The following is a 14,706-nucleotide window of genomic DNA, read 5'->3' on the forward strand; positions in this document are numbered from 1 at the left end:
TTTAATAGCAAAAGCTACAGAAAGTATATTGCAATACCAAGGAAAATCTGAGCTACGTGTTTAAAATAGAAAAACAGCCACCCATCTCAAATCTTTAAAAGTAAAGAAATAGTTCCAGTAACTCAAAGAAGTACCACAGTGCCTGTAGTACTCTACTCTCAGTCTGAATAGATGCAGAGACATTAAAAGAGAGTTAAAAAGTGAGTCCGTGGCCTGGACAAAGAATTTTTGTACTGTTTGATTTGTATCTTGTTTCTAGATTCATCAAATTCTAACTGGTTTAAATGTCAGTTTTGTGTCCATTATTACAATTTACAGTCTTAGATTTAATTGACTTAAGTGTTAATTGATATTATGTTGTTTGAAAAGTAATTCATAACTCAGAACTACTTGAAAACAAACAAAAAAAATCCAGTGGGGTAGTTAGAACTACCCCAGTTTATATGGTATTGCAATCTGGCCCCTGTATTTACGTGGAGATGCGACTCCCACTGCTCCTAGTAGCAATTGTTCATGTGTTCTTCCACACTCTGAGTTCAAATTATTAACACTTCAGTATAAAATGTAATGACCTTAGTGATAAAGCTCTCCACTTTCACACAAAATGTAATCTGTGAGTTGCATCTGTTTCTGCGGCTGGATTGGTTTTACTGCCTTTATGGTTTGAAATCTTTCCCAAATATACTTCAGTGATACATGACAAAAAGACTAAGGAAGGTTAATACTGCCCCCTTCATCCATCAGTTTATGTTTTCCCAGTTTTCCTTGAGAGAATGGTCTGTTCAGGCAGTGCTCTTCACTGAATGATCATCTAACAACACTCTCCATGACAAATATATAGGTTTATTTGACTTGCAAGGCTAGATTTTCCTATATCTGTAAAATCAGTGCTTCTGGCAGCCAGGTTTGTCCAGCAACACCAATTATAACCTCCTTTTTAAAGATGTCTCTTCAGGGTTTTGTTTTTTTTTTTTTTTTTTTTGTGCCACAGGACTTTTCTTTTGAGGTTTTGCAGATGAGTTGGTCTACCATGCTGAAAATGGAGATACACCCTCCTGCCTATTAAGACTGTTGCAACAAAAAAGACTCTTCTAATCTGTTGAGTGCTGAAAAAACTTCAGAGCTAGGTTGTTCAAATCATCCTTGTAATGAAATTGAATTTGTATTTTTTGTGGCTTCAGCAGCAGAGAGACACACCTGCTAGTGAGAACAAGTTCAAGTTGGTTCATACACTTGACATGAGTAAATCCATTGAAGGAATTTTCCATGCTGGATGAACCAGTGTAATAGAAGGAAGCACTCAGCATTTGGCATACTATTACAAACATGTCTAAGTATCTCTAGTCCCATTACATCTGGATCAGCAGAACTAAATTATGAATACAAGGACTTCATATATTTTAAATCTCATTGGCAGATGTCTTGCTGAGGAGAACTTGCAGTAAACTTCTTTACATAAAAGTGCCAAAGTCAGAATTTAGACACTTAATCAAAATTTGAAGATTTGTCTCTGACATGTTTTTATTTAAGAATATAAATTAATGAAGTCATCTTGAATAAATACTAAGAATACTCAGATTCCTTTGTCTTTCTGTCTCTCCATCAAATATATGCTTATAATATTAAACATTGTTGTTTGCAGGGAGACAAGGAGGCTGCTTTAGGTCTTCAATTTTCCCCACTTTGTGACCGCAAGTCCACTTTGGTAGCTCAGTCTCAAATAGGTAATGACAAACTGTGTTCTTCTCTTTTTTGTCTGTGTAGGAGTATGGAAATTCACAGGGACATTTCATTTACCCATTTTGACTTTTGAATGTTCAAAATTCCATCATGTGGAAGGTATTTCTTTGCACCTATCTGTTCTCCAAACTCCTGTGCTTATGCAGTAGAGTGGTGCTGGTCTCAAAAGAACATGATGTAATTTCACCATATGTGAGGGAGGGGAAGGAGAAGGATTAACCAAGATACTGGACATAAGCCCAGCTTCTACTGTACACACTTTAGAGTCTGGCAAATCATGTCCTCAAACTGCTTATCTCTTGCTTAAGAACTCACAGGTCTCTCTCTATTATAATCTGAAAGTACCAGTTTGTAGATGCATCTCAACTTAAAGCTAATTAATAAATCAGCCCTCTGGACTGCAAGTAAGCCTATCAGTGTCTCAGGGTCAAACTACAGAGGGTCAAGCCTCCCTGGGTCACTCATTTTTTGTATCCTGTGTTCTATTTCACTGGGAGTTTGAAGCCAATGTACTTAAGCATCATATTTACTGCAGGAGAGAAGCTGGATTATAGACTGACTCCCTGTTGCTCATCTTCATGCTGTGTTGCATGGGTTAGAGCAGGAAGACATCTGGAAATCCATTGCTAGCTCATGTTTTAACATATTTTTTTCTGTTAAGTGCTCAGTAGAGAATAATGCTTCATTCTCTCACTGTGTCATTCCATACCATGATGAGCACTTTAGAATGTAAAAGACATTGTTCAGAGCTGACATCTCAGAACTGTGGGATGAATGCTGTCTCCGAAGGATATTACTTGTTCTCTTCACTGATTTGACAGAACCCTCCTACACACTGTGAAATAACACTTTACCTCCACAGAATAATAAACAGCAATTTGAAATATTAACTCCTTGGCAAGAAGCTCCGAATGGTAAAAGAGAAAGCATGGCTTGTATTGCTCTGGCTCAACAGTAGCTTCCCTTCTATTCAATAATTAATACTCATTTCAAATAGTAGGTGTGTTCAACAGTGCATAAAATTTACAAGAAAAAGAATGAAAAGCTGTAATTATTAATATCCACTTGTATCTATACAGCTTCAGGTGGTTTTTGTTTCAACTGTGCTTTTTTCTTGAAGATTATACTGGCGGTATCTAGTATATTGAATTGGGACTGCAGTTAGAAAATCAGCCCAATAGCAAGTATGCATTTTAGTTTTGAGACTTGTGGAAATAGCAAACCTGATTTTCTCTTTTTTTCTTCTTTAGGTTTCATTGATTTCATAGTAGAACCAACATTTTCTCTTCTTACTGATTCAATGGAGAAAATTGTTATGCCTCTTATAGAGGAAGCGACAAAATCTGAAAGTCCTGCATTTGGGACCCCCAGGTATGAATACACTGCTTTGTTATTGAACTAACATAAGCTCACATAGTAATCCTAATAATGTGATTCTCAGAGTGATCTCGGTTATTTGAAGCTGGGGAGGTAACAAACAGCTGTGCAGTATTGCCACCCTGTGGGGCTGCGTTGTATTTGCAATGTCCTATTTTGCCCCATTGACTGAACAATTGTACATATAAAAAGGCAAAATCCCAGTAATGATCAGAATAAACACATACAAACCATGAAATTTAGTTCTACATTTTAAATATAATCTTTCCAATAGGCTATTGAAATTCCTGTTCCAATAAGGCAAAGTAGCTACAACAGTGTAATTAGAGTGTAATTTGAGTGGCTTCTTGCTGAAAGCATTGTTGAATAATCAGATACTGCCTTTACAAATACTGCCTCTGTTATCATGTTTATATTTCATTTTGAAACTGTAATTTGAGCTTTCACTGAGGTTGCTAAGTGATAACTCTGCAAGGCAATTTTTTATTTGCTGGGCATTAGTTAGATTTCAGTAACTAAAGGGTGAACCTAGTGCTTTCCTAGATTTTGCTTACTAGAAGCAAGTAGGAGTTACTAGAAGTAGGTATTTATGATAGTGTTCTTAGTGTTTGGGGAAACAGTGCTAAACTAAGGTATTACTGATAACACATTTGTTTACATATTCCTTCACAAATGAGTGATTAGCAGCTGCAAATGATTAGCAGCTTCAGGCTTCATTTTTAGTTGATATTCATGACTGAGGGGCAAATGAAAAAACACTTATGATCCAGCAAAACTTCCTCATGTGAGATGGAGGATAAAGGGATTTTTTCTTTGAATGGAATCAAGTGGCACACTTTTGAGGGGAGTGGAGAGCCTGTAAAATGACACAGAAATGTCTGAGCCAGAGAATTGCACACACGCTACTGCGTGGACACCATGAGATGGTGCCTGGAAAACACTAGAATTGTGGCTTATTCTTTCCCTTCTATCCCATTCAACATCTGTGGAGCACATCGAAATTACAGTTAACTCTTCTTGCAAAGTTCTTGTTGGTATGTTCACTGCAACTGTTTTCTGATTAATGGAAACCCATTTGTATGTCTGTTAGCATGTGTCTGTGGTACCAAGGAGATAAACCATGCAGCAAAGTTGAGTAAACAAAACCTACTAAGACATGAGTACCTGCAAAAGTTTGGAAATAGGTCTTATTTTTTAATTCTAAGAAAAAAAGAGCATTCATTCTTTTTTCCCCACCTTTTCCACCATATACATATATGGGTAATTTCACTTCTACTCACCTGTAGATGTAGCTGCAGTCTCTATTTAGTGAATTTTAAAGCCATTCACATCTTTCTTTGTCTATACTTGGAACTTGGCAACTTGAAGAGACTTTTCAGCTCAAGCAAAACTTACCTGTTATACATGTCTTCCTTTTTTTTTTTTAAATGGGTCAAAAGATAATGATCAGATGTCTTTCCTGTGAGAGCCAAAGATACCATTCATCATGCAAAAACACAGCTAAGAAGCTGCTCCAAAATGTCTGTGTAAAAATTCTTTTAAGAATTGGATTACAAGTAATGTATTTTTCAGTTGTCACTTTTTTTTTTCAAGAATTCCCTGAAAAATGGTCAGCAAGACATCTTGTATCTTAGGCACACTCTGGTAAAAATTATTTTTACAAGTTAGTTCCTAAGCAACTTGATTGACATGAACTGTTTGTGTATTATTAAAATTGCCTGACTGTTTTTGTAATTTGGGGTTTTTTTCCCTTGTCCAGCCAAAATAGTTTGGGAGCAGTAAGCAATGCTGAAGCACAAAGACGACCTGGGTTTAAAAGTACAGGTGATGGAGGGACTCACACAGAAAATTCTCTAGCAACTGTAGACCTAAGGGCCTTCAAGGACAACTTGATGAAGATCATTCAAGCAAACAAAGAAAGATGGAAAGAATTAGCAGCAGAAGGTATGACATGTTAAGGTAGAATGTTTTTATAGGTTACTTCCTAAGACTTCACCTACGTTCGTTTTTTAATTTCTATCAACCTGTAAAAAGGCATAGTTGTGTTGTACTCATATATTTTATGTCTTAATGTTTGTTTTAGATGCTCCTGTTTTGCTCTCCCAGGGGGTCTAAAGAGGTGTAGGTGGTTAGGGGATGGGAATAAATCTCTTAGCCTGTGCAATGAGGCTCTGTGCTGCACAGCTTATCTTTAGAGGTCCGGTTTAGAAGTGTGCATTCTTGCACTTTTAATTGTAACTAATACTGACATCTGCTTTAAATGCCAAAATCAGCAATTCAAAGTGGCGTGTGCTGCCACATTTCTTCAGAAATGTGAAAGTTGTACTTTGCTATTAGAAATGCTATTTGTTCCCCACTGTATATAACAGAATTCTGTATCGCAGGCTTCTTGGGATTATGCTGTAGGCAATTATTTAAATGACCCAGTGGATCTAAAGATTTGGGCAATCACTGCATGCATTAGGCCCAAGCAAGCCAAAAGTGACTCTTCATTTGCCAGTAGATAGTTGATAAAGCCAAACCTGCACAGTGTATCTCAGTTCATAAGCCATACCTGAAAATTGCCTGAAATTACAGTTGAGTGAAATGCTTTTCAATCACCTGAGTGTTAATTGTTGAGCAGACTTTATAGCTTCAATCTAGATTAAGTGAATGCCATTTGGGAATATTTAGTCCACAGTCTGTGTTATTTCCTAGCAAGTACCTGGAATATTTCAGCGTAGCATTTCACTGCTGAGGCTGGTCTCGCTGTATGTGACCTGACACTGACAGCTGGGAATGATATCCTGGAACCCAGTGCCAGCTTTGTTTTTATCCCATCATCCAAATCAATGTCTTTTTTCCCAAAGAGGTGTCAGACAAGACAGAAAAAGAGTGCTGAACAGTGATAAAATCTAATTTAGTGCTAAATTGCAAATGAATATTCTCATTAGAAGGATATTAAGAATAAGCTTCCACACATCTTTTGTGACAAAGGTTTGAAAGAGTCAGGTGGAAGGGGCATCTGAGCAGAGGATTCCATTAGTATTGTCTCTTCTTCCTGAGAAACTTTATATAACCAATTGCTTCCTTTGGTGTTGCCCAATTAATAATGGCTGGTGAAAGGAAAAAACTTCTAATTTGCAGTGGTCAGTAATAGTAGAACACCATCACAGTGCCCAAGGCCACTTAGCTACACACTGCAGAAATCAGGCAGCCTTGAGCTGGTGACATGAAGGGTCCTTCAATGTGGAATAATGGAGAACTGTTCTGGAAGTTTGCCATTTCCAGTTACACAGAACTAACTAGCTTGATTCTGGTGCATCAGCTTTTTGGTCTGCAGTTCTGGAGGGTTACAGTGCTGTCGAAGGACAGTTTCTACTTCGTTCCCAGGATTTTGTTGGGCTCTATAAATTAATGATATATGTAGCCTAGTTTTACTGGACTGTTGACAGGCATTGAAAACACAAGGCTACTTGCAGCAAGAGATTTATAAATTACTTTGGGTAAGGTTGCAGTCAATATCAATGAGGGGCCAAGCAAAATCTAGGAAACTGGGCATGCTTCGTACTCTGACAACCAGAGATGTTAATGTTCAAAGCTGGATGGATTTTGTTGAGATTGTTGTTGTCCTAACCTCCTTTTCTTCCATCAACTTGAGTAATGAAGCATGTCTAAGTACTTCCTGAACAGAATTATGGAGTTGCAGTAAAACATACATTAGGGAAGCTGATGGGTAAGTGAAAATAGCTGGTGTTGGGGCCAGGGCATGATGAATGATATTGTCTCTGCATGATTGTGGCTGAATCTGTTTTTTGAGCTACTCTGTGAGGAAAAGATTTATAGAAATCTGCTGCCACAAAGAGGCTACTTGCTGCAACATCTGCAATTGACTGGAGTATGGCATAGAAACCTTCATGCCTGTAGAGGAAACCTTGTGAATCATGCAAATACTTTTGAGTACGCATTTACATTTTGTTAGTAAGCAGATAGTAAGGTGTTTTTATTAATTAACAGCTGTGGGGTGGATTATATAGGTTTTGTGAGGAAGATATATGTTCCATTCATTTGAAATTGAATGTCTGCATCCACAGTCCATACGTGGGCCCTGAGGACTGCTGTAGAAGAGTTTTTTGTTAAGTAGCAATAGCTTTCTGTAGAGGACTTTTGAGGTAGCACATGTTTCATTTTAATGAAATGGAAAAGGGAGTCTTCAACTGGTCCAGTATATCTGCTCTGCAGCTGTACCCTGCAATGATTGAAAATCCTTAATCAGGCTGTGCAAAATGAACATCTAGTAAAAAATAAAAAATCCCCCTGAGAGAAGAGATGTAAGAGAAAAATCACTGCCAGGTGAAAGTGGTGCTATCATTGCTCCTAGCTAGATAATTTATGACAAGTCACAAATTGCTGAATGCCCTGAGGAGGTCACATGTTTGAGGACCATGTTGTGGTAGTAAACAGGCTGGCTCTCCGTGCAGATCTTCAAACATGCTTCCTGAGCTGACTTTGACAAACAGAGTTTGTGCTGTTAAAGGAGCCATCTGCATTCTTGTCAATGGGCTCTGCAAGCATTGTTCCCAGTTTAGTTCACAGGCTCAGGAGAAGTTGTCTCTATAAAATGTAGTGCTACAGATGCCCAAGGAGTACAGAAAGGAAACTAGCAGCATTCCATAAAATTTCCTGAGGATGACCTGAACTCATGCCAGCTTTTCAGGATAAGGTTACAGGTGTAGCACCTGTGGGGGGCAGTTCAGCTGGAGCAAGGGCTGCTTTAGCAAGAGCCCGAGGAGATGGTCTGACTCCTGTGCCAGGCTGTCCAGAGGAAAAGACTCATTCTCAGTGACAGTGCTGTTGACAGGGAAGCTGTGCTGGAGCTGCTGGCACTACCTCTCCCTGAAAAGACAGTTGCTGTGGAGGCTTGATTCAGAGCAAGCAGCTTGTGCAAGGAATAGTGTGCTTTTTGGAAAGGCCTCTGTTAGAAAGGGAAGTTCTTATCTACCTAGAGCACTGAGCTGTTTGAAAGCCTCCTTAACAGAAGGCTCAGTAAATAGGATGGCTCCACTCTGCTAAAAAGGCCATGTCTTGTGTAATTGATGCAGGGATGCTCAGTGCTCTATAGCCTAAGGGTCCTCAACCTTTCACCACTGGAGAATTAGAGGAATGTTTTTCAGGCCTTTCAGGGAGTGCTGTTAACAGGGAATTACCATAATGATCAAACATCTGGGATTCTAATTTGAAAGCCTTGATGTTTAATTAATATTCCAAGCCCCAATCACCAGATAATCTGTCTCTGTTTCAACTCAACACAGTGATGAAGATACTATTCCATCCTGAGCTTTTTCCACACATATTGTTGATGGCTGCTGCTGTTTGCAATTATTGTATTGTAGCAAATGGACAGTAAATGTGCTCAGATGTATCTGAGAGGTTCTTTCATTAGCGAATATGTGTTCTAAGTGGATTTTAAGGTCTGAAAGTTATTGACCAACTGAGAAAGCCGTAAGAAGCACAAAACTTATCAGGAAAGATTTAAATATCATGTAAGATCCTTCATGGTGCCCTTCTGGGAATGTAATTGTAAAAGATTATTTAATATTTTAGAAATACAGTTTATTCCTTTATTCATACTTGGTCTGTTCTATAAAAATGTTCCAAAGATTTAATAATAAATTTGGTCTCAGGTACTCTTAACAGAATGTAAGGGTACAGACTAATAATCATGCTTGCTGATATGCATGCTTTAATCTCTTCAGTAGGTATCATTGTAAATAAAGTTACAGGGATAAAAAAGTATCATTAATTTCTGTTTATAATGAAAAGAGGCACAGGCAGCTCAGGACACTCACCTGAGGTCATGTGACAACACAGGGATATGCAGAACAGCACACCAAAAGTCCAGCTGCTAATCAAATGGGCCCATCTTCAGGGTAATACAACAGCAGCTGTATTACAACCTTATTGTTTTCATCTTATGCTTATGTAACTTTTCTAAAGAATTCAGTGGTACAGAACCTGAACCAAGTTTGCATTATCTGTGTGGAAAGACATCAGTGACAAATGTTGTCCTCAACACTTTTGGCAGTGCACTGGGCTGCTTGGCTTGAAAGTGTATGCTGGGGATGGCTGACCTCATCAAGGTGGGATGACAAATAAGTGAGGTTGAATGAGTCTCTCACACTGGCCTCTGCTTAAGCTAAAAATGTGACAAAATAACAACTATTGCACCTTTGGAGCAGAGATCAGCTTTTTTTCCCCCATGGGCAGCAATTTTTAATGACAAATGTTTCTTCTGAAAGACCTGTGCATGGTACCTGCAGGCTCCCCTCGGGCACTTTCAGTTCTGCATACTTCCAGTCACAATAACCACAGGGCTCAGTTCCATTTTGTCTGAAAGATTTTCTCTGCAGACTCACTAACAAGAAGAGAGTAGCAGCTGCTGAAATGTGAAAATCTGAGAGTGATGATCTGATAGCATGTTAATGTGACTTAGCAGCCGCTAGGAAGGGCGGGCCGTGGGAGGATGTGTGTGACAGTCACAGAAACTGACTGACAGTTTGGCACATGAAATCTACCCTAATGGACGGTTTTATTCTGTTGGAAACTAATCAATTCAGGAGGCTAAAGGAGTTCCATCTAGTATCAGTGACAGTGATTTTAATTGCAATGCTAAAATGCTTAGGTCATAAACAGTTTCTGAACTAATTCAGAAACGTGTTAAGTGGGAAAAGAAGAATTTTTCAGCATGGTCTGAGTAAGTGCAAGGAGTGGGATGAGCTAAGAGTAGGAAGTAATGGTTGGTATTGGCAATACCTGGTAAATCACAGACAAAGGAATGGTAACTGGCCTAATAATGGAACCTGTTTTAGATCTCTCTGGAGTACACATCAGAAAGCTGGCCCATCTCTGCACATGACAGTCTGCATCACTTTAAGAACCTTTTCTCTCTAGCAGGATCACAGCAGCATGTTCCTTCTACTCCCTGTCCCAAAATTTCCAGCATTCAATCCCCTGTGCTTACAGCTAAACAGAAGTAGAAGGTGGAGATAACAACTCTAGGAAGCCATAAACTCACAAATTATATTTAACCAAGTCCTATAGTGAAAAGTTTTGATTTAATTAGCTAATTTAGTCTTTGATACTTTTTCTATATGACATAATGCTATAAATGCTATAAGTGCCACTGGATTACATGGTTTGCAGTGGTTTTATATACTCCCATAACTGTGATGAAATTGGTGTGATGAGTAGAAAGTGGAAGGAATCAGTACCTAAATAACTCTGTAAATTACTGCAATATTTTTGTGGATTTGAAAATGATAGGTTGGTTGGGGATAGTCATAGTCGTTTGGGAACTTTTGGACACATCTTTAAACTTACTTGGAAGTTCCAGAGACACCAGGATCAATCTTCTCCTTCTCTGCAGAATTTTGATGCTCTGTCCTGGTCTTTTAATTTCCTCTTTAAAATGGCTGATGTGAGGACATGTCTCCTAGAAAGGTACATTTCCTTCCCATGTTGTCCTGGTTTGGGTGTTTTGTCACTGCTTTCTGGAATTTCATTTTACAGTAAAAAAAGGGAGAAACCTAGAAATCGAACTTTGTCATAGTATACACAGAGATTCCATTACATCCAGGAGCATTCTTCATTACAGGGTCCTCAAATAATTTAATTCTTAGTGAAAATTAACAACTTTCCTCTCTAATTCAGTAGTTTCCCAATTGTTAAAACTCTCGTGTCATCATGTCTTTCCGTAAGGGTTAAGAATTGTAGCTTATTTTCAACACAATAGCAGTGTGATTGAGCAGATATTCGTTTTACTGGGATTTACAGGCACTGCCATTATCTGGTTTGAGATGTCCTGCTTGCTCATGGCTCTTGTATTTTTCCTCTCTATCCCTGTTAAATCAAGACATGCTCAAGTGATGCAGTTGCTGCAAAGAGGAAGGTGTTTTACAAGCCATGTACTGTGCAGGTCACAGCAGCTGAATCCTCTTTTGTGTGCTACAGAAAGGTGAGAAAAGACAGCTGATGGACAAATACAGAAGAGAAAGTTCCAAAATGTAGCAAAGCTTCCTCACCACTTGGGCCATGTCCTGAAAGTGTTGCTGCACACATTGGCAGTGACAAACAGGGCTGGTGGAAAGCAGTGTGGATGTTGATGGCACAGAACCTCCAGGGCATCTGGGGTTCTCTGGGGACACCACAGACTGCTGCAGCTGGGGGCTGGAGATTGAGTCTTGTGGCAGTTTTAGTGTTTCATGGACATTGCAGTCTTTCATTGGACTGATAGGGATTCAGTGCTCCCATTCACTACAGCAAACAATAAAAAAAAACAATTTAAAGAAATCAATTAAATTTTCTGACACCTGTTAAGTGAAAAACAAAACAAAAACCCCTAGTTACTTAATGAAAAAAGAGTATAATGTGATTAAAAGGAGAAAGGAAAGAAGTTGCCTTCACTAGTTAACACATTTTCTGCAAATACAAAATTACTGAGTACCAGAATTTTTCAGCTAATCTGAAATTTGGCTCTTGCCTTACACGTCCTGCCAGTTTTCCAAACAAAATATTCTATTACAGTTATTTTGCCAACAGCCTTAGCACAATGGAGGAAGGACACCCTTTCTATCATGTTTGTGTCAAATGCCACTATTGCTTCCCATAAAGGACTGTTCTGCATTTCTGTGCTCTTTCCTGCCTTGAAGCACAGTCCTTTATGAGATGGGTTAATAGAATCCATTTATTTTATAGAGGAATTCACACAAATTTTGCTGAATAACACTTGGATTCTTGTAAGTAAACAAGAAAACCCTTGTAAACCCAACAGCTGAAAAATGCATAAACAGGCCTGGCTCCTGGCACTTTTGCCAAGTTAAAGCAGAGAGAGCAAAACCAGTAGCAACATCAACAACACATACCCTGAGCTGTACTGCACAATGTTCTCCTGCCTGCCTTTCTCTGAATGGCTGTGACAGTCCCTGAGCTCTTCAGTGCCTAATAGACACACCCCAAAACACAAAAACTGAGAGCCAAGACAGGTGATTGTTTAATTTTTTATATCTTATTAATCTATTTATTTGTATTGATTATTGAGACTGCTCAAATGCCAGATTACCTGGTTCATTTAGCACACTCCATTTCCATCTCTGGCTCGCCATGGTAATGTGCCCGTAGGAAGGGGAGCTTGCTTTTCCCAGAAGCCCAGTGCAGGGTGAGGGTCCTGGCATTTTGTGGCTGGCTGGAGGCAGAGACTGCCACAGTGTTTTTTACAGTTCCTCCTGCACAGCACTGGGGGTCAGGCATCATGCCAGCTCCATTTCTCTTACACTAGTAGGATTAATTTAGCAGTGCCCTGCTTGAATTCTACTCATTTGGTCACTCTCCTGGTCTCTGTCACATTTAGACTGCTAGATAATTCTGTTTCATCAGAGTGATATAGGACAGCAGAAATTTTAGAGAATTTCAAATATTATATGCACTATAAAGGTCCCATGTATTATGGAGTACAATTATTAGCTGTTATAGAAAGCAGAAATCTACATTTCCCAGCACATTTAGCATATTCCACAAGTGGCTGACACACCCTAAGAACACAGCATTTTTCATCTTTCTAGCAGTGGATTAAAGCTGAGGGGAGCAAAGCAAGTCAGAACATAGAGTCAGACATCCAGCAGGTGACAGAGTTAATACTAAGAAAACAGGGGGGGCTCCTAGTGACACTTGTGACAGCATCATAGACAATTTTGTACTTTGGGCTTCTCAGTCTCAGTCACTCCCAGCAGCCACTCCTGGTGGTGGTCCTGTAGCCTTACACCAGTTTAACTGCAGAAGGCTTCACTTTCATCTGGTATATAACCAAGTGTATCTTGGTGCAGAGATACTTCATTTCAAAGCTGCATCCATCAGTTAGTCCCAAATTAGAAATTGGCTCTGGTTTAGGTATCCTTAAACTGACAAATTTGAGATCATGTCAAGGACTGTCATAGAAATTGGAGACCATAATGACTTAAATGAGGAAAAAAACATCAGAGTTTTTATAATTAAACTTTTAACCTTCATTTGCCAGTTTAAGTTTGCTAGGGAGTGAAGAAGAACAATTTTAAGTTTGGATATTCGGCTTTATGAACAAAAAATAACAGTGGATTTTGCATGTATGAATATTCTGAAGTTTCTTATTTGAAAATAAAATGGTCAGCCATCCAGTTACACCAAGACACACCTGAATTCTGGCTAGAATAGTCCTAAAACAACATTCAGTGAGAAAAGTACTCTCTTTTTACTAGGGTTTTGGTTAAAAAATCTCACCAGCATGAGCTACATTAATATTACAGTTTTATGTGTGTTTGGAGTTCAGCTTTGCTTTTTTTAACTTACTGATGCATCTGAACAGCATGTGAAATATTTTATCTTTTAATTTTCTTGGGTTTTTTTAAATGAAGCTAAGGAAAAATACTGTAGTTGTTCCATTTGGAGGCGAATGTGGCACATAAATCACTTTTGTAGGAAAAAAGCTTTATGTAGGTAGGTTATATCATGAGTGACAGGTGCTTTAAATAATGTCTCTAGATTGAACATAAGTTGCATCAAGTTCCATATACATACTTTTCAATGGCTTTAACTCAACCTCTTCTTTGTTAGAGTTACATTGAAGTCTGTAAAAAAAGACTACCTGTCCTTATTTCAGAAGATTTGGAATGTAAACCAAGCAGGACACTAAAGTTTTGGAAAAAATGGTTTAAAAATGTAGAAATTGATCAAATTTTAAAGTACTTGATTGATAAAAGAAGTGTACTAGAAAGCATAAATGACAAAAAAGGAAATTAATCATTCCATGCTTCTGCACATTGGGTTTGAAAATACTCCCTTCAATCCCATTTCACAGACCAAATTGTACTTCAGGGGGAACTTTTATCTGGATTTAGAAAAGTGAGGTGGTGCAAAATGCTGACAGCAATAAAAATGTGCTTACAGTCTGGGTTATCTTTCAGCTGTCATGTGCAATCCCTTGTGGCCTGCATTTGGACTGGTCACTCAAAATCAGAATTTCTGGGAGTTGCCAGTTGAACTCCATCAGTATCTCAATGCTTGGTTTCCTTCCTTAGTTATTTCTAACATCCAAATTAGAAATTTTGTGCAATATCATGGAGCTGTTTTACGCCCATGTTGTTCAAACTGCAATGCTAACTTTTTAAATTGACAGTATTTGGTATCTTCTATACTAGTGTACAGATTCTAAAATCTAAATTTATGAAATGCAGATTACAGTAGCAAGAAAATAGGCCCTCCATGAAGATGGTACTTTTTTTTTTGTTGGACTCTTCACCTGCCATCACAAGTTTTCCATTCTCTGTTTCTTTTTCATCTAGTTATTCCTGGTGCCACCTCTCTGTGCTGTTCTGTTCTTTCTCTTTTTACTCTGGGCCATGTCATTTGTACTGTTCTCTGGGTCTCCACAATAAAGTAAGGAGTAGAGCCTTCCACAAACATTATTTTTTCCTGTTGCTGCTGTCCCCTGAAGCACAGTTTCCCCCATATCTGTCCCTTCCCATTCTAAATGTGCCTTTAGACAAAATGGCAGTGGTATGGGACAGCACATACATAACACCC

The 14,706-nt window shown here is 38.6% G+C and overlaps 1 protein-coding gene across 8 annotated transcripts in view; it reads left to right on the forward strand.

Annotated features, from left to right (window-relative positions):
* PDE1A (phosphodiesterase 1A) overlaps positions 1 to 14,706 on the forward strand; it is a 194,427-nt gene that overhangs the window by 170,275 nt on the left and 9,446 nt on the right. For all 8 annotated transcript variants that reach the window (XM_074548352.1, XM_074548353.1, XM_074548350.1 and 5 more), the window contains 3 exons: positions 1,643 to 1,724; positions 2,991 to 3,111; positions 4,877 to 5,061. In XM_074548352.1, coding sequence (XP_074404453.1) covers positions 1,643 to 1,724; positions 2,991 to 3,111; positions 4,877 to 5,061 — 388 coding nt within the window. The remainder of the gene's footprint in view (positions 1 to 1,642; positions 1,725 to 2,990; positions 3,112 to 4,876; positions 5,062 to 14,706) is intronic.

Source organism: Zonotrichia albicollis, chromosome 10 (assembly GCF_047830755.1).
Source record: "Zonotrichia albicollis isolate bZonAlb1 chromosome 10, bZonAlb1.hap1, whole genome shotgun sequence".
Taxonomy (NCBI): domain Eukaryota; kingdom Metazoa; phylum Chordata; class Aves; order Passeriformes; family Passerellidae; genus Zonotrichia; species Zonotrichia albicollis.